Source organism: Amphiprion ocellaris, chromosome 5 (assembly GCF_022539595.1).
Source record: "Amphiprion ocellaris isolate individual 3 ecotype Okinawa chromosome 5, ASM2253959v1, whole genome shotgun sequence".
Lineage (NCBI taxonomy): Eukaryota > Metazoa > Chordata > Actinopteri > Pomacentridae > Amphiprion > Amphiprion ocellaris.
In genome coordinates this window covers 28613441-28641284 of record NC_072770.1, presented here as the reverse complement: position 1 = coordinate 28641284, position 27844 = coordinate 28613441, and the positions used below count along the sequence as shown (strand labels likewise).

Below are 27844 nucleotides of genomic sequence, written 5' to 3'. Positions count from 1 at the left end.
TACGTAGTTTATTTCTTTAATCTTCTTTTTCTGTCAAGATTTTAACCCCAATCTTAAAAATGAAATAAAACCTTAAATCACAATGAAAATACTTCTGTTGTCACAATCATGAGTTAGTCAATTATTCAGTTTATCAATTCAACTTTATTTGTTTAGCACCTTTTACACAGATAACAAAACTAAACAAGCAAAGACAAAAAAAAACTATGCTACAACTATGATTAAAACTCAAAAACATTTCAATAAAAAGATTTAACATGGTAATAAAAAATGTTGTGTCCAGGGGATGGAGGGAGTTTATTGAAGTCTTCTTGGGCTCACATGGTAAATCATTTAAAATATAAACTTGATATTCAGTCTAACAATATCTCCCGTTTTCTCCTTAAATGAGTCGACTCTTCTTGTGCTTTCAGACCAAAGAACTACAGACTCTTCACAACCTGCTCAAACTCTTGGTACAGGACCTCACCACACGGGTCAAGAAGGTTTCCGTCTCATTTCTGCTCTGAAGCTCACCTTCTCCTGCTCAAACTGCTGACAAATGTTTCTGCTGCTCTAAAGTCTGGTCTCCAGAACTTCCTAAAAACTCTCAAAGTCTCTTCTGCTGCAGGTTGCTTTGTAGAACTGTTACAGAAAACCTCACTAAACCACATGGAGGGGCCTCAAGATAGTCGTCCAAATGAAACCATACAAAAACCAAACTAGCACAACCCAAACGCTAAAGTCTCCTGCAGCCTACCAGAGAACCTCTGAGAACAGAGAATCAGGACAGGAACTCTTACCTTCTGGACAACCAACGTTGGTTCTCAAACAAGAATACAGACTGTGTCTGACCAAAAACCTCTAAAGACTCACTACAGCCAAGATAAAGACACAACTCAGCTGGACCAAATCCACTAATCACTGCACACATTAGCACCATGTGCTCACTGTGGCTAAGGAACCACATTTACCAAGACAACTATCCAGTACAAAGCCCTAAAACACACCAAGAAACACATTAATGACGATTTTACTGCTGGAAGCTGCAAGCCAACGCCTAAAGAACAACCTAAAGCAACAGAGCCAAACCCAGTTCACTGGTGAAGAGAAGCAGAGGAAATGTTTGGCTGCAGCTAAATAAAGCAGGAAGACACTGAGCTGCTCAGGTGTTCCTGATAACACCAAGCAGCCACCTGGACAGCCAATAGGAACACAGCTTACTGGAAGTCCAGAGGACTGGGTTAGTGAAGGAAATTTAGTTTAAAGTTGAAGCAGAAAGTTAACAAAGAAAGTTGAAAACCACATTCTGATCCCTGAAATCTGAGTTTTCACACAAAGAACACCTGAACATTTCAAACTGGTTCCATAGTAGAACCATCATTGTAAAAACGTCATAGTATGGTGTGTTGCTCAAAAAACATTAGGACCCGGCTGTCTGGGGTCGCCGAGGAGCAACACAAAAACAGGACAAACGCTGGTTTCCAGGGAGTTAGGAGGCTATTTATTTGAAAGAGGAACTTTACAACAACACATGTGAGCAGAAAAATCACAAAGTCTGTCTTTACTTCAGCTGAAAATATTAGTTTTTGTCTTATTGACCAAACTTTTCAGGAAGTAGATGAAGAATAATTAAAGCTCTCATGTAGAAGTCCAACTTATTTTGGATCCTTGTGGAGAGTTTAATCTTAGAGTTTGTACAGCTGTTGAGTTTTTAGAGTCACATGGATTGTTTTGACATTTAATAACCGAGTCCTGAAATAAAATTACAGTTGTGGATTTCTGTCATTTAGTCTGGACTAAACAAATAACAGCAGCATAAATCTCAAACGTCATTATGAGGAGTCTGGATTGAGGTTTCTCACTTGATAATGATCAAAACATGAAATTTAGGTTGGTTTAAAGGAATATTCCACCTTAAATCTTTGAATGTTGACCTAAAAGGTTGGTTTCAGGAAGTATTCCACCTACAAGGTCCTCAAACATCCACCTTAAAGGAACATTCCACCAAAAATCCTTGGACATGCACCTAAAATGTTGGTTTAACCGAGTATTCCATCCAAAATCCTCAAAGAGACCTGAGGGGCTGGTTAAAAGGAATATTCCACCTAAAACCTCAAATATAGACCCGAAAGGGTGGTTTAGAAAAAATCCTTCAATGTAGACCAAAAAAGTTAGTATGGAGGAATATTCCACCTGAAATGTAGACCTGAGAAGTTGGTTCGGAAGAATATACCATCCTAAACATCCTTAAATGTAGACTAAAAGACGGTTTGGAAGAAAATTCCACCTAAAATCCTCCAATGTAGACCTAAAAGGTGAGTTTAATGGTATATTCCACCTAAAATTCACTACTGTAGACCTTGGAGGTTGGTCTGATGGTATATTCCACCCAACATCCTTGAACATAAACTTAAAAAGTTCGTTCAAAGGAATATTCCACCTAAAATCCTTCAATGTAGACCAAAAAATCTTGGTGTAAAGGAGTATTCCACCTTAAATGTAGACCTAAAGGATGGTTTGGAGTAATATTCTACTCTAAAATCTTCCAATGTAGACCTAAAAGGTTGATCTGATGGTATATTCTACCCAACATCCTGGAACATTTACCTAAAAGGTTGGTTTAATGGTATATTCCCAGAAGAACCCTTGAACATCGGGCTTAATGGTATATTCCACCCAAAATACTTGTACATATACCAAGAAGTCAGTGTAAAGGAAATGTAGACCTAAAAGGATTGTTTAAAGGAATATTTAAACGATTATTTTCATTATTTAATAATCTGTTATCAGTCAGAACCCTGGCAAACTTATTTTCATCAGTTTTTTTAGTGGAAGTCACAAATAAAGGAGCTCTTGGTTTTTCCGGCGTTACTGAGTCCAAAGCTGCTGTTTCAACACAGACAGTTCACATGCATCCACAAACCTCTCAGCACTCAAACACCCACAGACAGGAGGCCGGCTGGACCGAGGCTCGGCGGCGTCCTCAGACCCACGAGTCGGGGAGTCGTGAACTTGTTGGTCCGGTTTGAAGGCCTCCGTGTGGTCCAGTAGAAGTCCACGTAGTCGGTGTTGGCTTTGAACCGCAGCGACTGGCCGCCATCAGGTGGACCGGCTCGTCCTCGTAGGGCTCCTCCTGTAGCCTTGAGGGAACCACAGGAACATTCAGTAGCTGTTGGAGTTCTTCCTGTCAGGCTCGTGGTAGAACGGCTCTGAAGAATCTTGTACTTGTCTTATCTGGAACAATCTAACAGCCTAAACTGTTAACAGCGGTGTAAAGAAGCAAACACACAGGCATAGATTAGGACTCAAACTAGATTTATTTTAGAAAACAAATCAGCTTAGAGGCATTTGTTCACACATGTGGCTGAATAGGAGGCCGTCCAATCAGATTGAGGTCTTCACTCTGTAGGTTGTTGTTGGTGAGACTCTTGGACCTCCATCAGCTGACGTGGATGTTTGATGGTCTTCTCTCTAGTGCCAGATGATTCATCCATGAATTCAGCAGCTACAGACTGAAATGAAGCTCATGCTGCCGTTATTGAATTCCTGTTTCCAGATCAAATGTTCAGGAGCTTCACCTTGAATGCATGCCCGTCTGCTGTCTGATAGTTTTTCTCATTGTAGTCCTTCAGTAAAGTCTTTTTCCTCATGTCAGGATGTGGTGAGACCTCTTTTCCTCAGTCTCTGCAGACGTCCCTCATTGTGCATCTCCAAAGAAGAAACAGAAAAACTGGGTCAACTGCTTCAGCATCAAATGCTCTCCAGCATTGAGAGTGTTTTAGGAATTCATTCATTGTGTTGTGAACTTTGAAGGAGCAGAAACTTAACAGCTGTCAAAGATATTGAGCCTTCCAATTCTGATGTTTTTAGGAAATGAAGTTCATCAAATGAACACTTGATTTTTTGCTGATAACTCATTAAATTACTGAAGAAATCCAACATAAAAACCTTTAAACCTCTCAGGCAGCTTTTGTTAAAGTTTGTCTATAATTCTATCATTCATGTTCTGGAACCAGGACTCCTGCAGAAGTTCCTTCAAACAGATACTGTAGTGTGTTTCTATTTAAGGCCTCAGGGTTTGAACGTACAGCAGAGGATTAGAAAGGAAATGATTTTAATGTTTAAATCAGTCCAGTAAAATGTTTGGCGTGAAAATTATTAAAATTTTGATTTAGAAAGATTTGTGTCAAATAATATTGTAGAGTCTCACTTAAATATATCCAAATGAGTTTCAGTGTATTTACATTTTATAGAATATTTGATTTCTTAATTCTCAATACTGTAGGGTCTGACCCTAAAATATTATAATAATGATGTCAATTTAAATAATATTTCAGTGCAGAGTCATAAACTTTAATCAGCTAAACTTACATAATAAATATCACTATACAATCTTAACCTGAACATTCATATTATTGAGGTAAATTTACATAAATCATGATATTCTAGAGTCTTAACTGGAATATTTCTAACATTAATCTTTTTGTATTGTGCTGATAAACAACAATAACCCGACTTTCAGATAATATTTATTGTCTGTGATTGTGAGACTAAATTTCTCCACATTCTGGAACTGGACTGCATTTCCCAAAATGGAAACATGGACAGAATTTAACACTCATGTATCCATGGCAACACTAATGTTTCTGCTTCTTACCAAAGTTCACAACACAAGTAAAGATTTTAATGTAAAACTTCAGGGATGACTGCTAACCATAAGTATTCTGATCAATACTTCATGATCAATATCAGGACAGATGTTACAACTCCAGCTGTTGCATTAGACTGCAGTTATTCACAGAGAAATTAAAACATCACATTCCTCATAAAAACTAGATGGGACTTTTATTAAATAAAGTGTTGGTGAATAAACAGTGTTTGCTCAAACAAGAACTGCAAACCTTCTCAACCATCTTTCAGTCTGCAAAATTCCAACTGCGACCAAGAATTATCTGATGTACTTATTATTATAATCTTTACTGAACCAGCCCTGGAATTAATAAAAATCTGTATATGGATGATTTTCTCTGAGGGGACCACTATGGAAGCCGTAGTAATTATTAACTATCCTTTGACGGGAAGAGATTAGGTCTTCAGGTGGATAAAAAAAATGCTCTCCCTTAAAGAAAAAAAAAAACTGCATCCAATAAAGTAAATGTCTTCTGCACTGCACACATACTACACTTTTGTATAACTCTGGATGTCAGAGTAAAGGTAGACAGATCCACCTATCAGCCACAACATTCTGACCACTGACAGCTGAAGAGAACAACATCCATCATCTTGTTCTAATGTAACGTTCTGCTGGGAAACCTTGACATTCATGTGGATGTTTGACATGTACCACCACCTAAACACTGCAGGACAAACAACCCCCTAGTCTCCATGGCAACAGCAGTCCGTGATGCCAGCTGCCTCCCTCAGCAGGACAAACTAAAACTGCTACTACAGGAGTGGTCCGAGGAACACGACAGAGCTAAGCTGTTCACCTGGGTTCCACACTCCCCACATCCAGATCTGATTGAGCATCTGTGGGATGGTCCAGGATCAGCCTGGTCTAGGTAGGACCCACCCTGCAACCCACAGGATCCACAGAATCCACAGGACATCCCCAGAGGTTCTGATGAACCACTGGGTCAGAGGAGTTTTAGCAGCATAAAGGGACCAACACAGTATTAGTCAGGTGGTCATAATGTTATACTGTTATATTGTCATGCTTATTATATGATCAGTAAATGTTACCATCAATTATAACGTCCACATTGATCAGGAAAAAAAACAACTATCAGTTCATTCAGAAACTGTGGGGTTAAACCTAAAAACACAGACCTCAACAGCAGTTTGTTTCAAAGCAGAACACCAGCTGGTTTTCACTAAAGAAGCTTTCAGAGCAACAATTAAATGACAGCTTTGTTCTCATTAAGTTCAGAGTCATGCCAAAAACAATGTACACAAAAAGAAAAGAAAAACTTTAATATATATTTCATTTGTATAAGTACTTCTACATATATAGATACCTCTTTCTAAGTTTGATCAAATCACGATAACTCTGTGACCCTGTTGAACGATGTTTTCCCAACAGATGGCGCTATCCTCATGAATGGAGCATCAACAAGTGACGTCTACAACAGAACATAAATGTCTGGAAGCCAGTGGCCACCACTTTGAGCACCTCTTGTAATTGTAGAGGCCAAAGATAACTTTTATTAATCTCGTGATGTCTGAATAAATTTGGTATTGAAATATTTATGCAAGTTTTTCTTTTCCTGATGTGTGTAAACATTATTTTGCCTGACTCTGTATAATGGGTTTCTGACAGGTCACCAGGCAACATCTTTTTATAATAATGACAAACATACCTGCATTCTACAGGAGTGATTTTCCTCGTGCAGGTAAAGATGTGTGAGGAGCTTAGAGATGACAGGAGCAGGAGTCATCCTCACTAATTCAGCTTCCACCTAGAAACAGAAAGACCACAAACAAACACACTGAGAGACTCTCAAACGTTCAACCCCACAGCCTCAAAATATCTGTTTAGGAAGTGTTGTGTTTCTAAATTCTGCTGAAAGCATTGACAGACATTCTCTTACAAGGTTGTGTAAAAAGCAGCCTGTCCTCTGAGCTACTGAGAAATCTTCCTGAACAAAGTTTCTACATGTAAATCAGCTCAACAAAAACTAAAGCCTCAGTCAGAGATAACAGGTATCGCAAATTATAAACAACTTTCTTTGTTAACTCAGACTTTCTGCTTCAACCTCACATAAAAAGGGGAGTTTAACTCATCAGGTGACTGAAAATGAACGGCTTGTACAGTTCTAGATCCAAAAGTAGGATGTTTCAACTCATGTTTTACTACAAATACATGCAATAATAAATAAATACAATGGCTGGTTGTTAGTTTATTCATTATTAATGTCACTTTATATACTGGATTGAACTTGAGCAGTGGAAGAGAGAAGGAATTTAATGAAATTATGGAGATTCAGAGAGGTAATGTTGCGCAATGTTAAGTTAAGCGCGGTTTAATTCAAACCAGCTGAATGTTAAACTTCAGTGCAGCTCAACGGGTTTCAGTTAACCTTAAAGTAAAATAACTTTTTTAAAAGCTAAAATACACAGCAGAGAAATACAGGTTGAGAAGGTCATTCTAATAATGAGGACAGCTGCAGCAGCAACTAACACAGGTGTTCAGCGGTAAGTTAGCCACCTGTGTTAATTAGCCCGCTAGCTAACTTAGACGCTTAGCTAGCTAACTTAGCCGCTTAGCTAGCTAACGCGTCCGGACCAACTGCTCAAACACGACAAAACACAACTCTTCACAAGTCGCTGACTTAACGTACAACAAGACAACGCTACTGGTTAGAAGTATTTATCTTCTTACCGTGTTTTACTCCAAAAACAAGGTCAACAGCAGCCAGAGATGCTACCAGACGTGCCGACCATAGATATACATAGACGAGATACGCTAGCGCGCTGTCTTCTATATATTTCTATGGTCGGACCAATCACTGCTCTCTGGTTCCGCCCTCCGAGAATCTTGTTGTCGTTTGGCTCCACACTTGCTGATGACCACTTCCGGTCTCAGAAAATGAAAAAAAAAAGACTTTTTTTCGTTTCTGTCTCTTACTGATTTTATTTTTTTGTTATTCTAAATATAAAATGAAAATGAAAACATTTTTAAAATTTCGTGCATCCCTTTTTGATCATGAAAAGGAAAAACGCCTTGTATTTCAATTTTAATTTTTGTATTTTAAAACGAAGATCAAATAACCACTTGATTTTTGTTTTTCAATACCCGTTTCAGAACGGAAAATCCAATTGCCAGATAAATACACGGACCCTTCAGGAAGAAAATTCCTTAAAAGCTTCCTTTAAAAGTTTATTTAAAAAAAAATCCCCAAATTTGGCAAGAAATAAAAATAAAAAAATAAAAATTGTAACTATTTTCAAAAAATAAATAAAAATCTTCCAAAAAATATCTAAAGTGATTCCATATATATTAGTAAAAGTTCTAATATTTTCTTTAAGAACTTTCAGGAAAAAATCGACCAAAATCCAGCAAAATTCGCTGGATTTTGGTCCCAATTTTTTCCTGAACTTTTTTTTAACATTTCTTTTTTTCCACCAAAAATGTTCAAAAATTTCCCAAAAATGTTGAAAATGTGGAAGTTTTCAAAAATATAACGGAGAGTGTAGTATTTCATTAGAACAGATGGATCTGCTCAGCTGAGAATTTATCAGCAGAGCTCAAAAGCTTTTCGTACACAACTGGTTACATTTAAACCTTTTTTAATCTGAACAATAAAAGTGTGATTTTTTTTAAACCTTTTCTCTAAGAAAGTCACGCCATTACCATGTTACATTTTATATTTTGATTCAGTGTATTTTCATTTATTGTTTATTATTATCCCTTATTAGTTCCATGAGGGGACATTTGCAGTTTTCGCATATCCCCGCAATTGGGGGGATCCGAGTGCAGGGTCAGCTGTGGTAGGGCGTCCCTGGAGCAGGAAGGGTTAAGGGCCCGACAGTGGCCGCATTGGGGTTTGAACGTCCTCCTCTAATCAGTAGTCCAGAAACTTAACTGCTGCGCTCCTTATATTTCTGCTTTACTTGGATTTAGTGGTGTGGTTTATAATGGCAAGATGCACTAGACTTATCAAAGCAGGAGGAGTTTTCCTTTGCCTCCCACATGAATCAAAACAGGAAGAAACCTTTAACACAGGAAATATTTTTTTTGCTATACATCAAAATAATGGACTGATATAAAATGTTATAATGGTGTGCAGCTGACTTGTCTAGAAAACAATAAATCAGTTAAGAACAGTAACCACTCAGAGCTGAAGTGAAAAATATCAATAGCATTTAATCACCAAAGATATAAACATTTAAATACCCATTTTGTAATGTGACTGACAAAATCTTTACAAAGTTGGCCTTCATCTTCCGCTGACTGCTTCACATTGTCTGTACAAAAATGAGGTGGCGTTTGGAGACTGGCACAAAGAGAGGAAACTGTCCCGAGTAAACGACAACGTCAGCAAAATGTAAAGCAAAAGTTACAGCAAAAATGTGAACATTCTTATCGTTGGATACTCAGTAAATCAAAGGACAGAGACGTACAGGATATAGAAGTCATTTCTGTCTGTTTTGCTATTTTTCTTGTAAACTGCTTCTTGTGCTCACACAAGCTTCAAACACATTCAGTTCCTTTCTGTTTAATACAAAGATTACTCACGATACCCAAATCAATAAATATATCAAATGAACCAGAATGGAAAAAGCAACACTTAAATCTACTACATAAACAAAGTTCATCAATAAAGGGGCGTCCCCACACATGCCGCTGCCTTATTTGCTTGTTGTACAGCCTTTAAATGCATAAATCGTGTTTTTATATCACTTGGAGACCTTTTTTTTTTGTTCCTAAAGAAATGAATAAAGATCAATCAGGCAGTATGTTGCTCATAACTCTAAACTCGTATGTGCTTTTTCTTGCTGCAAGAGACCTAAGTTGCAAACACTGACAGTTACTTTGGGCTTCACTGAAGTCAAACTTTCAGCTTCATTCCTTCAAACACAGCAGAGAGCTCGTCGTCGGCCTCCACGTCACCGGAAATGACCCCAGAGGACTCAATCGCTTCCCCCCCCTGACAGAGCTGGGGAGCCGTATGCGGACAGGAATGTAAAATATCCATCAGACTATGTACACAAATCTGTAAATTGTTCAAAATATCATGCAAATAAATACCAGTAAGTTTTAAACAAAAACTACAACACTGACCTCGACAGTAGGAATATATGGTACTGTACTGGCTATAAAGAGTTCCACAAAACATCTTTCCTCGACTGTGCTGTTTTGATAATGCAAAACGACCTGAAGTTAGTGCTGCAGGCCTGTTGTCTGTCCATTTTCTCAAAAGCAGTGTTGGTGCTGAGGTCTTGGATCAGTGTTGAGCTTTAGTTCTGCCTCTCTGGGTCCCCGCCATGCTCGGGTACAGCAGAGATGCACAACAGTAGGTTCACTGTACATAAACATTCACTCATTTCAGTCAGTCCCAACTGAAAGTACATGTTTCTGACGGGCGTCAAATAGAGGATATACAGTGAGCAGATGGGACGAAGTAGAAATCTATGAAAATGGACAGTGTCTGTGCTTTGATTCGAGGCTGAACCACAGTGTAGAGATAAACGACATGTAGCAGGAGGGCAGCAGGGTTCCTTTGACAAACATGTGTCCGCGAGAAGGCAGGAGGGAAGGCCAGCTGCTCCTTCACAACTGTGCTCCATTTAAAAATGTCTCCTAAGTTCATGAAGAGCATCTTTTTCAGATTCTCTGACCGAGAAGTCCTTTCAGAGCTGAACCGTCGCAACCCTTCGAAGGCCTGCAGGATCAGTGTCCACATCTAAGATCCAAATGTTCCTGCCATCCAACAAGATGAGTGCAACAAGGCACTGCAGGGCGGAACACCAGGCAGATGGAGAAAAACAGCGGTTTACAAATATTTTGTCAAAAAAGCGTTTTAAAAATATCCCGTTAACTCTGCGACCGGATCAACGGAGAACACAAAAACACACGAGTGGATGAATCACTGTGGGAAATGGTTTTCTGGATTTTATCATGTATACACTGACCTCTACACTATCACTTTGAAATATGTTACTCTTTTTGTTGCTGCTGTAGGATGTTTGAGCTTCACTGTGCAGCATGATATGGAGGGAAAAGAGATTTGAAGCAAGCTTTAACTATGTAAATGAATTTTTCTGGTGGCAAACATTACGTCAAACACAAACCATTATTTTAAACACAGTATCTGATACATCTATAAAGTGTCTATGGGGGCACAACGTATAATACAATAAACACATTTAATGTTTTGTTTGATTTTGGTGAAAACAGTTTAAAATCCTGCTCACCTTTGCAATTAAATACTACTAAAAAAAATACCATAAAACAAAATGTAACATTTTACATTTACACATAAAACATACTATATGTAGAGCAGAAACCACTGGTTACAAATTAAGCAACTGATAGTAAGTCTTCTGACAATCAGTCAATTAAGAATCTGAATGATTAATTAATGCAGAAATGCCCACATTTTTCCAGTGTGAAGATGTCTTTGTTTAATGTCAAATTAATTATTATTTTCAGATGTTAGACAGATGTCAGCCCTCAGAGAAACTGAGATGGGTTGCTTGTTGTCGTTTTAGTGTTTTTTTGCTCTTTTTTTTGGTTGAGAATTTAAAGACAAAACGACAAATTAAATAATTGAAAATACAAACTGTTGGGTTAATCAACATCTAAAACTAAAATAAAATTGTTGCAGCCCATTTAAATATCATTAATCTGCATTATAGGGTTAACATTAAACCGGTATCTTTCTTGAAAGTAAACCATTTAGAAGAAAATTAGTTTTTAACTGAATCAAATCAGTTATACAAACTAATCGGATGTTTAAATGCGTCATTTCTTGCTACTGTTGCATCAGATTTCTCTCCATGGTGTCGTATACATGATAAAACATAAATGTTCTGCCACAGTGAATCATCACGTTCAGTGAGACGTCAGGGGAAACCGGACAGAGGATCAAAAAGCATCACAATTCGATAACATATTGATAACACCGAAAGCTGTTCAGAAGCTACATTCCCCATACAGAAGCATACATAAGTGCATAAATTCAGATTTAACAAATAGTGGCAATACAAGATACAAAAAAAGAACAAAGAGCTTCCCAAACAACAGATGTTTAAAAACATATTGGCCACACAGTAACTTCTGCATGTTGTGTGCTGTTAGACATTGATAACACTGCTTGTAAATTACTTCTCTTGTTATCGTAAATCGAATATTACGGCTAGAATAAAGTATCCAATGGTCATAGCATTATTGCACTAAACACTGTGCAGTGTTACTACATATTGTAGCCCACCAAGGATGCACTACCACTTTACAAAATCTACGTATTAATGTTGGATGATTTTGGTCGTCTGTTGTTAGATTTTACATCCTTGGACAACATCTCACTCAACTGGAAGCACTTCAAGGTCAAACCAAGCATCTGTGGAAGCATTTCAACAAAGCAAACCTCGACTTTAACCCATGAATGAAACGACACGGATGTTTCTTCACTGATATGTGTCTTGAAAAGTCACTGGTGCTTTTTTATCATATTGGCGTTTCTCATCCCTAGTCTCACAAGTGCTCTGAAAAAATACTTTTAGGGCAAAAAAAGTGAACTTTTCATCAAAGTTTTGTTTAAAATCTGGTTGGGTTTAAAGAAGTAAGAGACAGAGCGTGAGAGAACAGAGGGAATCGTTCAGGATCCTGTCATGTATGATATAATTTATAGTACTAAAACTGTCTTGGCAAGTCAGAGGTGGATTGAAGACACTGAAGTGAATGTGAGGTTAAGGCCCGGATCTACCACCGTGTAAAAACAGGAGCTCCAGTACTGTGTGTGCAAAGACACTCCGCTAGGACTCGACATGCAAATGAAAACAGGCCCAGCAGATTTATTTTAAGCCAACAAAAGCAAAGTTGCCACAAGCAGCATCTAAGCAAACGGCAGGCGGGAGTCTGACGCTCATCCAGCAGCATATTCAGTCTATTTTTATTTACATTTTCAAGGCTGTGCATGATTTAAAATGGTCCTCTGTGTGGAAATCTTGGACCGCAGTTAATTACTCAGGTTTGGCATCCAGAACACATCGATGGTGTTACATCTACAGCTAAAAATCCACATAAATTACTGAATATTCAAAGTTTTGTAGCAAGGTAATGATGAAAGATCTAAAAAATCTCACTACCGTCTTTACAAACTTGATGCTCTTCGTCCAGTCACTGAGCTCGTCTGAATTAAAGCCAGCGAATGGAATGATGAGAAGTAACTCGTGTGTCTATTTTACCTGACTGCATAAATTTAAAGCCTCTACATCCACAACAATGTGTGTTCATTTTAAAACGCAGAACTTCTGGTAAGTTTATGCCAACTATCCACACTACTCCTGTATTTTAAGATCCCTATTATGCAAACCTCTGGAAACACTAGTTTTAGTTTGAAAACTCTGGATGGACAGAAAAAAAGCCTGTTGGATACGATGATAGAAACACTCACTTTCACTTCGTGATTGGGTCTAATCAGTTGTTCTCTCGTTTATTAAGCTGCTATCATGTGAAGGTTTTCTGGAAGAGAACAAAATCATCAGCCTTGACTGCCAGAGGTTAGATAAACATGGATAACAACTGAGGTTAGCAGCTGTTATACAGTTAAAGGAAATCTCCACTTTTACTTTCTGCCATTACTGCTCTTACTCCATAGTATTTTTTTTTTGCATTTAAAAAAAAAAAAAAAAAACCCTCTGTTTCTGGTGTTGGTTTCATTCTGAGCCACTAATTCAAAATGAGAGTGCATCACTGTGGACGTAGCGTTAAAGTTACCCTGTGGAATTTTGGACCACTAGAAGCACTATAGAGCCATGTTTTTATTAGTTTTTACATACAGGCACACCATACCCAGGTGGTATGGGAGAAGATGGCTATAATGGATGTAAAGAATACAGGTTTATACTCTAAAAAGATCTGCGCTGCATATGTTTTATGAGGAAAGGAATGAAATCAACACGTTTTTGTTGCAAAACACTGATTGTCACCAGAAACTGCAGCAGAAAACTCCACAGGGCAACCTTTAGTACTTCAAGTCATCAATCCAGTTATTCCTCATTTTCAGATTTTACAAGGTAAACTGTGGAAAATGCCAGAATATTTATTCCTCTACAGGTGAGTGATAATGAGGTGCAGTTAGACCATTCTACAGGTATGCACAGTCTTACAGGGTCAGGGTGAGACTCTACATGTAAACTACATTACAATGCTGTTAATAATAATTTAGTTATGCTGTCAAGTTAATATTTGTGTTTGGATATTTTCCGTGTATTTTCTCATCCACTTTTACCTTGGTAACATTTCAAATGCAAGACTTTCACTACATTTCTACAAGGACGTTTTGCAACTTTACTTGTAAAAGCTCTAAACATTTCATCCACTGCTGTGCATTTAAAGCAAACAAACCCAAACAGGTTTTTAGGTCTTTTAGAATTTCACCACCGCAGTCAGATTGTGACTGACGTCCGTTCCAGCTGGGTGATTGTTCATTGGCCCATTTAAAAGTACATTTCGGCTGCCTCCCTGACTTGACTGATGATGTTGCTGAGCCAATGTGCAGAAAAAAAAAAGTCAAACATGCTTGTCCTAGTTTAAGTAGCATGCACACTCAACACATTCCCTTCCTACATTTTGCACTCAAGCCCTGAAACACCACAAATGCATAAGCAATAAGGCAAAAGAAAAAAAGAAAAACGCTAAGAGCTGATCCAGGGTTTTCTTTCCGAGCACAATGCACTGTGAGCTGTTTGCAGATCAAAAAATTTTGCACTTGCTGTTTGATCTGACCTTCGGTAGATCCGAGCCTAAACCCAAAGAGATGAAAAATGTCAGAGTGTTTGTACGTGTAAGAGATGAAAGAGAGGCAGAACCAGCTGAATGAAGAGAAGTACTCCTATAGAGGACTGCAGAGAATGACCCCGTCCACACTCTGACGTGTTTTCCTGCAAAGAGAGTTCACAGTAAATCCTCTTTTTCAAGGGCAAATGGTTTGCATGTGTTTCTATTTTACATATATAGAGCGTGTGTCTCAATCCTGAACGTGCAAATGGGACATTTCGAGCATTTCAAATCCTATTTTATAAAGAAATCATGGCTTGAAGTAATTATTTCTGACAAAAATCCTGTGGCTCTTGTAACACTGTGGGTGTGTTTGGTTGACGTTACCTATCCAGCTCAGTGTGTGGTGCATTAAAACAATAATTACTTAAGTCAGATCAACCGTCTGTTTTATTTACTCATAATAAGGAGCAATTACACCATCCTTAATTATACAGCAGTGTTGTCCAGCCTGAGTGTTGTAGAAAAACCTGCATCTTCTTCTGTGCTGCAGCGGCTCATCTAGTTCCTGTCTGTTGTTCTACTCTCGATTTATCACTACTCTGCATATGGCTTTGCTCTTACTTTGCAACAGATGCAACTTAAAATACAGAAAACTACAACAGATATTGGAAAAAATACTGCAAAAGAATAAGCAAACACAAAGATTTTGCTATTGTAACGATAATAACAATATTATTTAATTGGCTGTGATCTCCGTTCCAGTTACTGCCGGTTAACTAGGATGTCAAGAAGCACATGCGAGAATAGCAAAACGGTTTTCATTAAAATTATGACGATGCTATTGTTAAGTAGTTAGCTCAGTTATGCAACATGGACAAACAGAATTTTAATTAATACCATGACATTTTGCAGCTACACAGCCTACATTCTTATTAAAGCTCCCATGCTGAGCCCCTTTTTCAACAAAAGTGTCTTTCAGTTTTTCAGCTCAAAATACTGCAAAGATGGTTCATTTTACCATGACAGTATAATTCCTGGGCTGCAAAGTGGCTTGGTGGTTAACACTGTTGCCTTGCAGCTAGAAGATGCCCAGTTTGCGTCCCGTCCTGGGATTTTTCTGTATGGAGTTTGCATGTTCTCCATGCATGCTGAGGTTAATTGGTGATTCTAAATTGTCTGTAGGTGTGAATGTGAGTGTGATTGCTTGTCTCTATGTGTAGCCCTGTGATAGACTGGTGACCTGTCCAGGTGTCTCCTGCCTTCACCCTAAGCCAGCTGGGATAGACTCCAGACCCCCAGCAACCCTAATGAGGACTAAGTGCTGTACAGATGATGGATGAATGTATAACTCCTGGTTTCAGTTCTGTTCTAAAACAGGCTGTTTTTCTCTGAAAACCAAAGAGATGCTGCTGTTCCTGCTTCCTTCAGGAAGAACACGCTGTCTGAGCTAGATAACTATTGGTTGGTCAGGTGGTACACAGCACATGTCAGATTCTTATTAAAGTAAAACTGACAGGTTAACTAGTAATGGGGGAGATTATTTAATGGCAGAAATCTATATAGCTATATAGCACAAACACAATAAAAATGGATTTTCACCATATGGGACCTTTAAAGTAATTCTTGTAAAAACAAGTAAATTGCTTTTAAAATTAATTGCAGCACATAACATAGAATTACATTTTCTTTAATGTAACAATATGCTTTGCTTTTTTCATGAGCACAAAGAACTGGGATTTTGTGAGTGAGTAAGAAAGGTAATTATTGTGTGCTTAAGTAGACGATAACACCCAGACAACTGTGTGGAGACGACTACTGTTTGCTAAAACTAGTTTTTCTATGAGATATAGTTTATGTCTTAATATATTTATGCTCAGAGTGTCGCAGTAATAGTTCAGGGTTCAGTCACAAATATAATTCCTTGTGTATTCACTTACTAAGGCACTGTAGTCAAAGCAGGAAGTCGGGCCTTTACGATATCGTGCATTGCTCAGTACTTCACATGGATTTTCCTCCTGAACTGTATATTTTTCAGTTAAGGGAGGTAAGAGTGAGCTGAACTGACACACAAGACGAATGAGATTTCCACCTTCAGCAGAAATGAAAGCACTTCAGAGCGCTGAAAGGATACACTCAGTCCTGACCTGGGTCAGTCTCTCTATCTCACAGGAGCTGCAGGGCAGCGTCTCAGCGACCACGAAGAGCAGGTTGGTGTTTTCTATCCGCTTCGCGTGGAACAGCCTGTAGGAGACAGTGATGGATATTTAGTCAGCTCCATATGGACAGCTCAGGCCTGAGAGCACAAATGCTGTAAAACATATTTTGCTGATGCTCCAGAAAACACACCGAGAGCAGTTTCCACAGTCCTGCAGCACGTTGTAGGAGTTTGTGGTGTTTGTGAAGTAAAACTGGCTTTGGATGGTCACACAGCTGCTTTCCTTTGTTTCAAAACCTTCAACTAGGACATCATCTGAAAGACAAATGCACATTTAAATCACCTGTTTATGACATTTGTACATTATTCTTAGACCTCATCGTTTTCGGTGTAGGAGCATTTCTAATAGTTTGTTTTAAATGATATTCAAGCTGGTTTTACGCACATATATGAACCCAAAAGTTGCTGTTTGCTTGTGCTTGAACACACTGTTTGTTTACTTGTAACATAATGAATCTTTAATGAGGAGAACTCAGAGCTGGCAACACAAGTTTGGGGGAGAACAGAATGCCAAAATATAAATAGGCTACTGATTATACTGCAAATCCATCTAGATAAATATGAAATAAACATACTGTTGTAAAGTTCTTTCTTAAATCAACATGAAAATAATGAATCTATTAGTTCGCTACTTAACCTTGGTAGAGCCAGCTGTTGTAGGCCAGGCCATGAAGAAGCTGCTGCATCACAGACCTGAAAAAGATGTTGCTGATAAGACCAGAGTTCATACTGGAAAGATCAATAAACAACAGCAAACACGTGTCACAGCTACGGCAACACAGAGCTGAAAATAACGGAGCGTCAGACGCCAAGCATGAGAAGCATTAAAGTCACCCTCCTCCCGTAGAAGTCTGGGCACAGTTAAGATTGTCTCAGGGGACACCTCACATGCTCTCGCTGTCATCTGAATGCAGTAAACAAAGTCTCACCATGCCACCGTGGACGTCCACCAGGCCAAGCTCAGGACGTCAGCGATGGACGGCTGCAGGAATAGAGAACAATTAGAGAGGGAAGCAAGTGTTTAACTGTCATATAATCCAAAATCTAGAGGAGCGATGTTTGATCGTACCACAAAGATGCCCCTCGGTGCTGCTCCGGTGTGGCTGCTGCTGACCGGCTCACAGGCAGACTGGTAGTGGAAAGACTGTCGCCGAGAGAAGATGGAGTTGTTGTAGAGCGCGTGCATCAGGTAGGGGTCCACGTCGCCGAAGAAAAGACCGATCTGTGATGGAACAAAAGGAAACGCAGACACAGGGGGCTCAAGAAAGCATCGAGGAAAAACTAACATCCCACAGTAGTTTCACATAAACCTTTTACATGTTTGTTTTATTCATTTGACAACTGAGTCAAAGACCTGAAAATGTTTTGGGGAATCCAATAAACATAGAAAACAATTTCTATGTCGAGATTTTGTATCACTTGAAAACCTCAGTGACTAAAGGAGGCTTTGTTCTAAAGCAGACAACAGATGACAAACATAGAAGAGCAGAACACACTAACCTTCTTCCAGTGATCTCTCTGATTGGACATAACCAGGAAGCCACCGTCATCGATGAGATAGCAGAGGAGGTCCTACAGACGACAGGAACAGTCAAGTACATAAAATTTAACAGGATCTTACAGAAGAGACACGTTTGCAAATCAGAAAGTCAACTCAGGTGAAATATGTCCTCATACATTCTGGGAAATACTATTCAAATATAGAATATATCTAAAAAATCTGTAACAAATTATAATGTGCTGCAGAAGATTTTTTTTAGAAGTAATTTAGTCTGAAATTATGCAGTTAAAATTTAAATGACTGATAAAAAAATTTGCTATTACTGTACTTTTGCTCCAAATTTGTAAATAATTAAAGGCTAAAGCATATCAAGCAAATCCCTATATAATATATGGAGCATTAAGGATTTAGAAACTAACTGAAATAAATCAACATACAGAAGAAATAATAGAAATAATGTTAACAAAACGATCTTGATTATCTTCAATCTCACTGCACAGGCTGATTTTTTTCTTCTTTTTTTGCCTTTATTATGAAATATAAATTTACAGGATCAATCTGTGACTAAATTACAGGTTAAGAATGAGATTTCTACTGTGTCACACCGCAAAAGCTACAAGTTGAGCTCTCAGCTTGAATCACCCTCATTCTCATAATCAAGCACATCCAGCACTTTGTAAATTATACTGGACATGTCCACTCCAACAAGGGTTCCGTTCATCTGAAAAAAGAAACCAGCTGCTCTGTTCACTGATCGTGAAGCTAAATGAGAGTTGAATAAAGAAAAGTTCTTACATCTGTGTTCACTTCACAGTCCATCTCACAGCTTCTGGATGGTCCACACTTTTCAACAAAAAGAGTATAAAGAGGCCATGTGAGTAAATTAAGCTCTAACCGGGTGACCAATGAAATGAGCGACATCGTGCGGCACCTTGTGTGAACCCTGTCGGCTGTCCGACACGTTGCTGGCCAGGATTTTAAACTTGTCCACCCAAGCTTCCAGGTCCAGCTTCACTCCGACCACTGAGGGACGATATCCACAGAATCACAGCAAACAGGGACAGAAGAAGACATAAATCAGCACAGAACAGAGAATTATCTGAAAAAATATCTTAGATTTTGGAGCATTAACCCTTGTGTCGTCCTGCGGGTCAAAATTGACCCGTTTTAAATTCTGAAAACATGGAGAAAAAAATATTTTCACAGTGAAACTTCTGATGTCCACATTTTCAACATTTTTGGAAAATCTTTGAACATTTTTTGGTGGAAAAAAGAAATGTTAAAAATATTTCTTAAGAGCATTCACAAAAAAATCAACCAAAATCCAGCAAAATTTGCTGGATTTTGGTTGATTTTTTTGTGAATGTTCTAAAAGAAAATATTAGCAGTTTTATTGATATATATGTAATCACTTTAGATATTTTTAGGATTTTTTGGAAGATTTTCACCCATTTTTTGAAAATATTTACAAAAATTTTCTTGCCACATTTGGGGGATTTTTTTGCAAAATAAAACATTTAAGGGAAACTTTTAAGGAATTATTGGAATTTTCTTCCTGAAGGTTTTGCAAATTTTCAGAAGTTTGGGGGATTTTTCTGCTGAATTTTTGGATTTTTTTCAGACAAGGAAACACTATTTTTTGGTGCCGGTAAATGAGGACAACAGGAGGGTTAAGTTCAAGATTTGCAACATAAAAACTTTTCCTACCTGCAGGTTTGAGCAGTTTGCCTCCTAAATTAACCTCCACAGCTGAACTAACCACAATGCCAACGGTGCTGTTTTCTGCTCCCACAGGGTCGTCCAGAGCTGTTCAGAAAATACAAACGTATCAGCACCTGATATAATGCAGCCTTTTGAAATCAACCACAATGAGCTTCAATCTCACCTCAAGTGGACTGAAACAAACAGTGGATCGCTGATAATGTGACAAAAGAACGAGGCTGTAATCCTTTTAAAAGCCAGTGACACACACTTGAGTCATGAAAGAGAGAATACATGCCAGCTTCTCATGGCTCAGAGTAGATAACAGGCTGGCATGCAGTCTAATGAGTTTCTTTATGAATATTGTAATAGTAAACAACCCAACTGTCTGTATTCATGAATGAATTATGTGAGAGACAAACACTGAAGCTTTTATATTGCTCTCTTCAAAGCCGCCACTCTTGCAGAAAACGTGAGCCTGCCTCTGCCTCGATTGATCTGCTTGTTTGTGTTATTGTGTGACTCTGCTCTGTCTGCCGGCTCTGGATGGAGCCTCGAAACTGCTTCAGTTCCCGGTTGGACAGGTCCGTCTGACACCAAGGTAACACAGCGAGAAACATTCTAAATATAGTGCACAGTTAAACTGGTATTGATTTTCTGATACGTTCTGCTGCTGACCCCGTCTACAGCAGTTCACTGCTCCGCTTCACTGCTGGTCCTGTCTGCGTCTCCAAACTGGGGGAGAACTGACCATCATCTACTGTAGGTGATACACTGATACAATCCACCCTCAATAAACAATGAACTATTCATTTAAATAAAAACCCCAGAAAGATGGAGTGTGCAGAAATGTGACATATGGAGCCAATACATGGTCACTAAGTCACACAGGAAGCCCATTTAAAAAAAACACACACACACAATAACACTAACTCTGATGTTAATCAACCAACCTGGACGACTATATGATTGAGGCTTTTACATGAGTCATATGTCTTGTTTCATGTGGTTTATTTTGCTGTGTGTGGACCCCAGAAAAATTAGCTGCTACCTTAGTGGCAGCTGGTGGGGATCCAAATAAAAAAAACAAATCAAGAATAACACCTGGAACAGTTCCATTTGCAATTAAAAATCCTGAAAATGTTAGCTACTATGTCCCACATTCCAGGGTCAGTAATACACTTCTAATTCCATCAGGTTCTTGTGGTAATTTAAATGACTGGTTTCTTATTCAGTTAAATGAAAAAAAAAATCAGCATCACTTCAATATCCAACCAGTCAATCTAAAACTGAAGCCAGTCAGCCTAGCTTAGCATAAAGACTGGAAACAGGTGGAAACAGCTAGTCTGGCTCTATCCAAATGTAACAACTAGCATCTTTAAGGCTCATTAATTAACACTAACTGATCTTATCTTGATTGCTGAAACAGTGCAAAAATCGAGGTGGTTCCTCTGTTTCCTCAGCAGCCATTTGCTTAAGTCTCTGCTGATGACAAATAATCCATCAGCTGGTTGTGGCTTACAGACAAGCAAGTAATTATGCACGTTTCTCAAAGTGGTAAACTATTCATTTAAAGTTGAGGTAGGCAAGAATCTGGAAATGGAAAAAACAAACAAAAACACTTGAATTTAAAAATACAGCTCTCCTCCCACAGCTCTTCCTTCTTTGTCCAAAGCCCATTTTAGTTTCATCCGTACATGCAACATGAAGAGGAACATGAACAGGAAGAGGAGGAGCAGAATTCTATTTTCCTCTCAATATGCTGAAAGGTTAGTCTGGAATGTCTGCCTACCCCTGCTTTAATGAACATCTACAGCAAAGTTTCACTTGAGTGAGTGAAGTCTGGCACATAAAAGTGAATCTGCTACTCACTGGATCTGAATGGAGGTCTGAACATGTAGCCTCTGTTGTCGAGGCTCCGTCTGTAGAAATTAGAGTTGAACGGTTCAGGATCTTCATCCCACAACTCAGCAGCTCTGTAAAAACATAAACACGTATCACAGCATGTTTGAAAGCAGTGTGCCTGTGCTAATACGAACGCTTGTCTCTGCTTGAATTAAGTAAATATTTTAATCTCACTCACATGTTGGGAAATACTCGTGTTATTCCTCCATCTGTGGATGCAAATACAGCCAGGAAGCCGTACCTGTAACAATTCATTTTCATCCGTCAGCTCTAGTGATTTTTGCCATGCTGGATGGTTTCTATGTTTACAGTGTAGAGCAGCAACAAGCTGACTCACGAATTCAGGTCCTTGTTTTTCCAAACACGAGAAGCGAGCTGCCCAATAATCCTAGAATCCAAAATCAGGTTGTGGATGAGGCCTTGATCACCTGCAATAAAAACACAATCTCATTATCTCATCTGTGTGTCTGCAGCATGTTACCATCTAATGTTACCAAACTGCACTCACACTCATCAGATTCTGGAGAGATGTCCAGCATGAGGGAGAGGAAGTTCTGCAAAAACTGGGTGTTGTTGTCAGAGAGCTGCAAGCGCTTGCAATATTCCCTGCAGAGACAAAAGCATAAATAAGCACCTTTCTCTTTCACTGAAGAGTGAAATCAAGAGCGATAAAGATGGTCACCTTGGAGCCAGAAACACGTGTCCTGATGATTCAAAGGAGCTGGGCAGCAACGACTGCATATCTGCGACAGAGAAAGAAGGAGGGTGATGTTTGTTTCATGTCTCACTTCTGTGCATTTATGAAACTGCCTCGCTGTACTCACACTGGAGCTGCAGCATCACATCACTCAGGTCTGCCTGGATGTAGTACTCATTGTAGGGAGGCAATACCAGACCCAGACTGCAGGTGGCGGCATCCCAACATGTAGACACATGAATGAGGAGACAGAGTGAATCAATCTGTGCCTGCAGCCTCCTCACCAGACCACAGCTGGTTGTGTTACTATTTGTGATTCATAACACTGCATGAGCTCACCTGTAATCTGTACCGTTGATGGGAGTCCATGTGTAACCTCTGTACACCTCGTCAATGTAGGACTACAACAGCAGAGACAATTCAGTGTGAATGGTCAAAACAAACAGTAAACAGACTAAAGCTGACTCAGTTTTACTTAATGTGACATTTTTAAAATGTTGTTTCGTGGAGGTGTGACTGTGCTTGTGGTTCTGCAGGTTTCCTAATCGTGTAGTTTTGTCCAATAACCAACAATAATAAGCTGCACTTTAATTTTGGTCATGAGTGCACGCAGGCTACAGAATCTGCTCAGAGATTCACTTATTTTAAAGCCCAATCTTTGATCAATGTTATTAAAAAAACTTACCGCAGCCCCAAAGTTCAAAACATCATTACTTGAAAATATTGGACAAAACGTCTATCTAGTAACATAAACATATTCATATTTTCTGATGTAATTAAATGTTTTGTGTACAGTAATATCTGTAAACATAGCAAGAAAAATGGTCTACTGTATATCTTAAACTATGATCAACAGAAAGTAAACGCAGCATGATGATTTATTGCTGTACGTAATAATATTCTGGTTTCAAATCACAACAGATAAGAAGAGCTGCCAGGAGGACTGTGCAGTGAGATGATGAGTATTAGGACTAATTATACAGACATTATGTGAGCTTAGCTGAAATTCACTGAATATGGTAATAAACTAGAATTACCAACTTGCGGTTGTGAGCCTCCACTAAACAATCAAGCTGCAATTTAGATCCATGCCTGCTGACACTCAAGTAATATTATGTAATGAAGACTAAATTTTTGCTATGACAGTTGACAGAATATCAATTATGGATGTCGCTGCAAAGAAGCTGCAAATTCTAAAATGTGGATGATTCACGCATGACTCCCACAGCAGCACAGAAGATCTGTACAGTCACCACAGTTTAAAGGTGGACACTGAAGGTCAGCATCGCACATTCAGAATCACATTATCCGCCTCTGTTGCTGAGTGACGGCGTTTAATAATGGCCAGAAAAGTGTTTTTACAGTTTCACAGTGAAGTTAACCATTAACCTTTTGGAGACAGACTGGCATCATTTTATCCTGTTTAAAAAATCATGGGAAACTGTGTCATAATTACTGTTGGAATTCTTGAGTTATGGCAAAAAAATGTGTGTACAAATGAGCATTTTGTTCAAAAAGTTCACTCAAGGCGTTCCTGAGATATCGCATTCATGAAAATGGGGCGAACAAATGGACAACCTGAAAACATAATGAATCAGGCTACGACTGTCGCTGGTCTGAAGGTATAAGAATAAGTGTTGGTCATTTGATAAAACAACCTAAACCACTTATGTAGAGATAAATATATAGCCAAAGTTGAAAAAAATGCCTAAAATGTGCATTATATTTTATACATTATCACACTGCAGAGCTGACAAAACAGCAGAAACAGTTTTTCTAGGATGTGGGTTTTAAATCATAGCTTACTTACTTCAAACAGTAAGATAAAGTTCACCTAGAAAGTGGCTCTGCAGTGATTAATATTTCACAAAAAAGACTTTGAATTCTACATCTCATTTCCAAACAGTTAGATTGGATAATAAAGGTAAATAAGAGTTGTTTTTACTGTTTGAGCAGCTTGTTTCATGGACCTACTAGACAACACTGTACATTTGTGAGCCTGTGAATAACTTATCTTACCGCAGATTACAACTGAGCACTGGCGTGAGTGAACTCTGTGGTAGCTCAAAAGGTGAAATGTGTGAGGACGTTAAAAGACAGAATTTACTTACTTCATCTATGGACTTGATAAGAGTTTTAATCTGCATTTCACCTGGTCTTCCATCAATCATTTGGCGTCGGATCTACACAATGAAAACACAAAGCAGTAACCAATATGTAACAAAAAACATGCTACGTGGGCCATTAAGTACCTGTACAGATACTGTAAACTGGTGGGCAGATTGTCCTGAGGCAGATGTTATTGTTCCCTGGCCTGGTTATAACTTTGAACTCAAACTTAACAACACTAAAGAACATAAAAGGCCCGAAACCTGAAGTTTTTTTAGTTCCATTTGGTGCTCACCTCCTCTTTATTGCTGTCCTCCACCTCTGCATCCAGAAAGTCCAGCGTCACAGGTTCAGGAAGGTTCACAAGCTGAGAGGAGTCAAGGAAGGAAAGAGGAGGTACAGCATGTAACATCAAATGGGAAACAGATTTGGCAGGTACGCTTCTCAAAGTGTAAATCTAAAGCTTTCTGCATGATTAAACATAGCTCACCTTTGGCTGAAGATTGGGATGAAGGAGCAGATATCCATTTGGATCAATGGCAAATATGTATCCATTGGCCCCAAGCTGTTTCATACACAAAGACAGTGAAGAATATGTCCATCATGTCAAGTACAAATGAAGGAAAATGTCACTAATAGTTGCTGATCACATGTACATACATTGTACCGTGGTGTGAGTCGCTTTATCTCATCCAGATGCACGTCCACTCCCATGACACCTAATATCAACTGATTCTGGTATAAAAAACAAAAACAAAAACAAAAGAACAGCAGTGATAAATATGCGTAGAAAAATTAATAGTCACATAAGCTTGATCACTGGATGTCGAATGTGAGTAGAAACCTTTCATTTCTGCTGTACATTTCATGCAGCTTTTTCGTTCCATTCGACTATCTAAATGTGTTGCTGTTTTCAAAATGTGTTTAGCTACGGGAAACAACAACAACAACCTCAAACTAGCAACCTACACACCGGAAATTTTACGTTTTGGATTGTACAGTAAGAATTCACAATGACGGTGCTCCCCTCACTGCATGTAAATGTTCCACCAGAGCAACTCCTGACACTGGGGCACCATCACTACATCTTGGGCTTAGCACTGCCTAAGACAATTGGGATTTGCTTATTTATTTATTCCCTATTGCAGAATGACAATGACCATTGCTTCAGTATGGGAGATGTTGAAATTGGAGGCAGCAGCCAGTTACTGAGTGAAACTTAGCACCAGAAAGTCTCTGCATCCAACTGAGAAAAAGTGAGCCCCATAACCCCCTGTAAAACCTCAAGATGCAGTTTTTAACAATTTCTTTTTTTGTACAAATTAACCAAACAAAATGAAACATATGAATTAGTACGTTTTATACGCTGCACCTTCAGCTGTATTCTAACACTAATGAGGTGCAGCACAGATTGAATCTAAGTCTGAATAATATTATCCATAGCATTTGCAATATTATTTTTCTTAATGGTTTACGTGAGGTCAGTTTCAGTATCATGTGCAACATTTCATTTTTATGAGCAAAATCAAAATTTTATCTGCAGTATTTCATTTATTGGGTGCAGTCCTTCAGTTTCATAATTTCTCACTGTAACGAGTATTATTTTAATTTCAGGTATACTATTTCATTATCCTGCCTGATATTACTTTACTACCCCAGTGTCTTTCCCAGTATTATTTATTACTTTTTCTATTCTAGTTTTATTTTAACCGACTTTTTTTTAAAGCAATATATTGTACCTAATCTTATTGCATTTCTTGTGTTATGTAACTTTGTTTTTCTGAGCAATATTTGTCAAAAGAATTTCCGTTGTGATCAGTAAAGTTGTATTGAATCTCTCATCTCATCTTATCTTACCATTCCCTAACATTCCCTGTTGCACTAATACGTAGTTTAGTCAGATTTTCCTACATCTTTATAAACTCTCCTTCATGTCTTTCCTTGATCTCATGATGTTTTCATCTCTGTCAAAAAACGTGTTTAGTAAAAGACATAGAAGGTCATTTTTTTACTATTTCCCACAACCAAAGAATCTCTCAGCAGAGTGGAGTTGGCTGCATTAGTTAAAACTAAGAAAATAGAAAAACTCACAACCTTCAACGTGTAAATCTCTCAACTACCTAACTGCAGTGTAATTACCGCTTTAGCTACCTGTGAGTTTCCATCCATGGTGAGATTGAACACAGGCAGAGTCCCAGTTACCACCATGCCGAGACCCTTCAAAAAACAAAGCCCCAAATCAGCAATGTCAGTTTACATGAGTTTATTTTTTCGCTGTGTATTCAACGTGTTTCCTGTATTTGTTCAACCAGTGGGCTCATGCAGTCTCACCAAAGCATCCTGGTACACATTGGTCCACTGAACCTGCTTGGCATCGCTGCCTGTCAGAACCATGGGGCGTCCCAGCACGTCGAGGTACTCCTGACAAAAACACAGACATACATGACCGGCTGCAGCTTCCAAACACCAACCACATCAGGCCGGGGGGAGAATGGGTATGCAAACAAATGAGAATAGGTGTTTGTGCAGAGCGAGTGAGAGGATAATTAGAAAGAGTGAACAGGGATCAGCTGTGTCAGAGGCACTAGACAAACCCACCTGGGTGTTAATCCTTATAGCACAGATGGAACGGATCTCAAAATAGTAACCTGGCAGGCGATGGAGGAGGAAAAAAAAAACAGAGAGAGAAGGAGAGGGAGCATGTGTGAGCGGTTCCATCAGAAAAAAAACAGGAGCTCATAAATATTCCAGATTTGACTAGATGTTACTAGAATAGTGACTCAGCCACTTGAATCCCACAGATAGGAAGCTTAAAGATGGATACTGCTGAGCTTTAAATCTGAGGTATCTGTATTTACACAGTTCAGTTAAAATCATTACATCAGCTGGAATTCAAAGAGCTTCTTTAGAAATCAAAATGCATCTTAGTCCTGATCCCATATCAGCCAATGTTTCACTTTATCTACCCCTAAACAGCTTGAAGATTAAAATAGTTGCAGGTTTTCAGTCTACAACATTCAATCAAATATACATTTATTTCATATTGTGTAATATTATTATTGTCTTGCACATAATTTCATACGCACTTCTTAAAAATTCAGTCTGATATATTCAATGTGTTTGAAAAACTTTGGGATCTTCAGTAGAATTTAAGAGATTTAATTTTAATTTTATTTCAATTTAGTAATAACTGTCTGGTAGAGGTTATAAGGACGACACTGACGGTGGAAATTAACAGAACTCAGGCCATAATCTTTACTGGTTTATCGGCTGATCAGTACAAAC

At 38.6% G+C, this 27844-nt stretch overlaps 1 protein-coding gene across 1 annotated transcript in view; it reads right to left on the bottom strand.

The window, feature by feature from the left end:
* Window positions 1-8823: 8823 nt before the first annotated feature.
* Window positions 8824-27844, bottom strand: part of LOC111563210 (voltage-dependent calcium channel subunit alpha-2/delta-2-like) — a 48346-nt gene continuing 29325 nt past the window's right edge. The window contains exons 14-38 of the mRNA XM_023262170.3: window positions 27158-27207; window positions 26891-26980; window positions 26711-26776; window positions 25220-25294; window positions 25050-25124; window positions 24855-24926; window positions 24562-24633; window positions 22790-22851; window positions 22578-22654; window positions 22436-22496; window positions 22262-22359; window positions 22091-22181; window positions 21932-21994; window positions 21721-21824; window positions 19855-19953; window positions 19079-19170; window positions 18943-18990; window positions 18147-18218; window positions 17716-17868; window positions 17576-17628; window positions 17284-17339; window positions 16778-16901; window positions 16563-16672; window positions 16369-16451; window positions 8824-14592 (exon numbers count right to left, since the gene is read on the bottom strand). Of these exons, the coding sequence (XP_023117938.2) occupies window positions 14479-14592; window positions 16369-16451; window positions 16563-16672; window positions 16778-16901; window positions 17284-17339; window positions 17576-17628; window positions 17716-17868; window positions 18147-18218; window positions 18943-18990; window positions 19079-19170; window positions 19855-19953; window positions 21721-21824; window positions 21932-21994; window positions 22091-22181; window positions 22262-22359; window positions 22436-22496; window positions 22578-22654; window positions 22790-22851; window positions 24562-24633; window positions 24855-24926; window positions 25050-25124; window positions 25220-25294; window positions 26711-26776; window positions 26891-26980; window positions 27158-27207 (2060 nt within the window). The 3' untranslated portion in view covers window positions 8824-14478. The remainder of the gene's footprint in view (window positions 14593-16368; window positions 16452-16562; window positions 16673-16777; window positions 16902-17283; window positions 17340-17575; window positions 17629-17715; window positions 17869-18146; window positions 18219-18942; window positions 18991-19078; window positions 19171-19854; window positions 19954-21720; window positions 21825-21931; window positions 21995-22090; window positions 22182-22261; window positions 22360-22435; window positions 22497-22577; window positions 22655-22789; window positions 22852-24561; window positions 24634-24854; window positions 24927-25049; window positions 25125-25219; window positions 25295-26710; window positions 26777-26890; window positions 26981-27157; window positions 27208-27844) is intronic.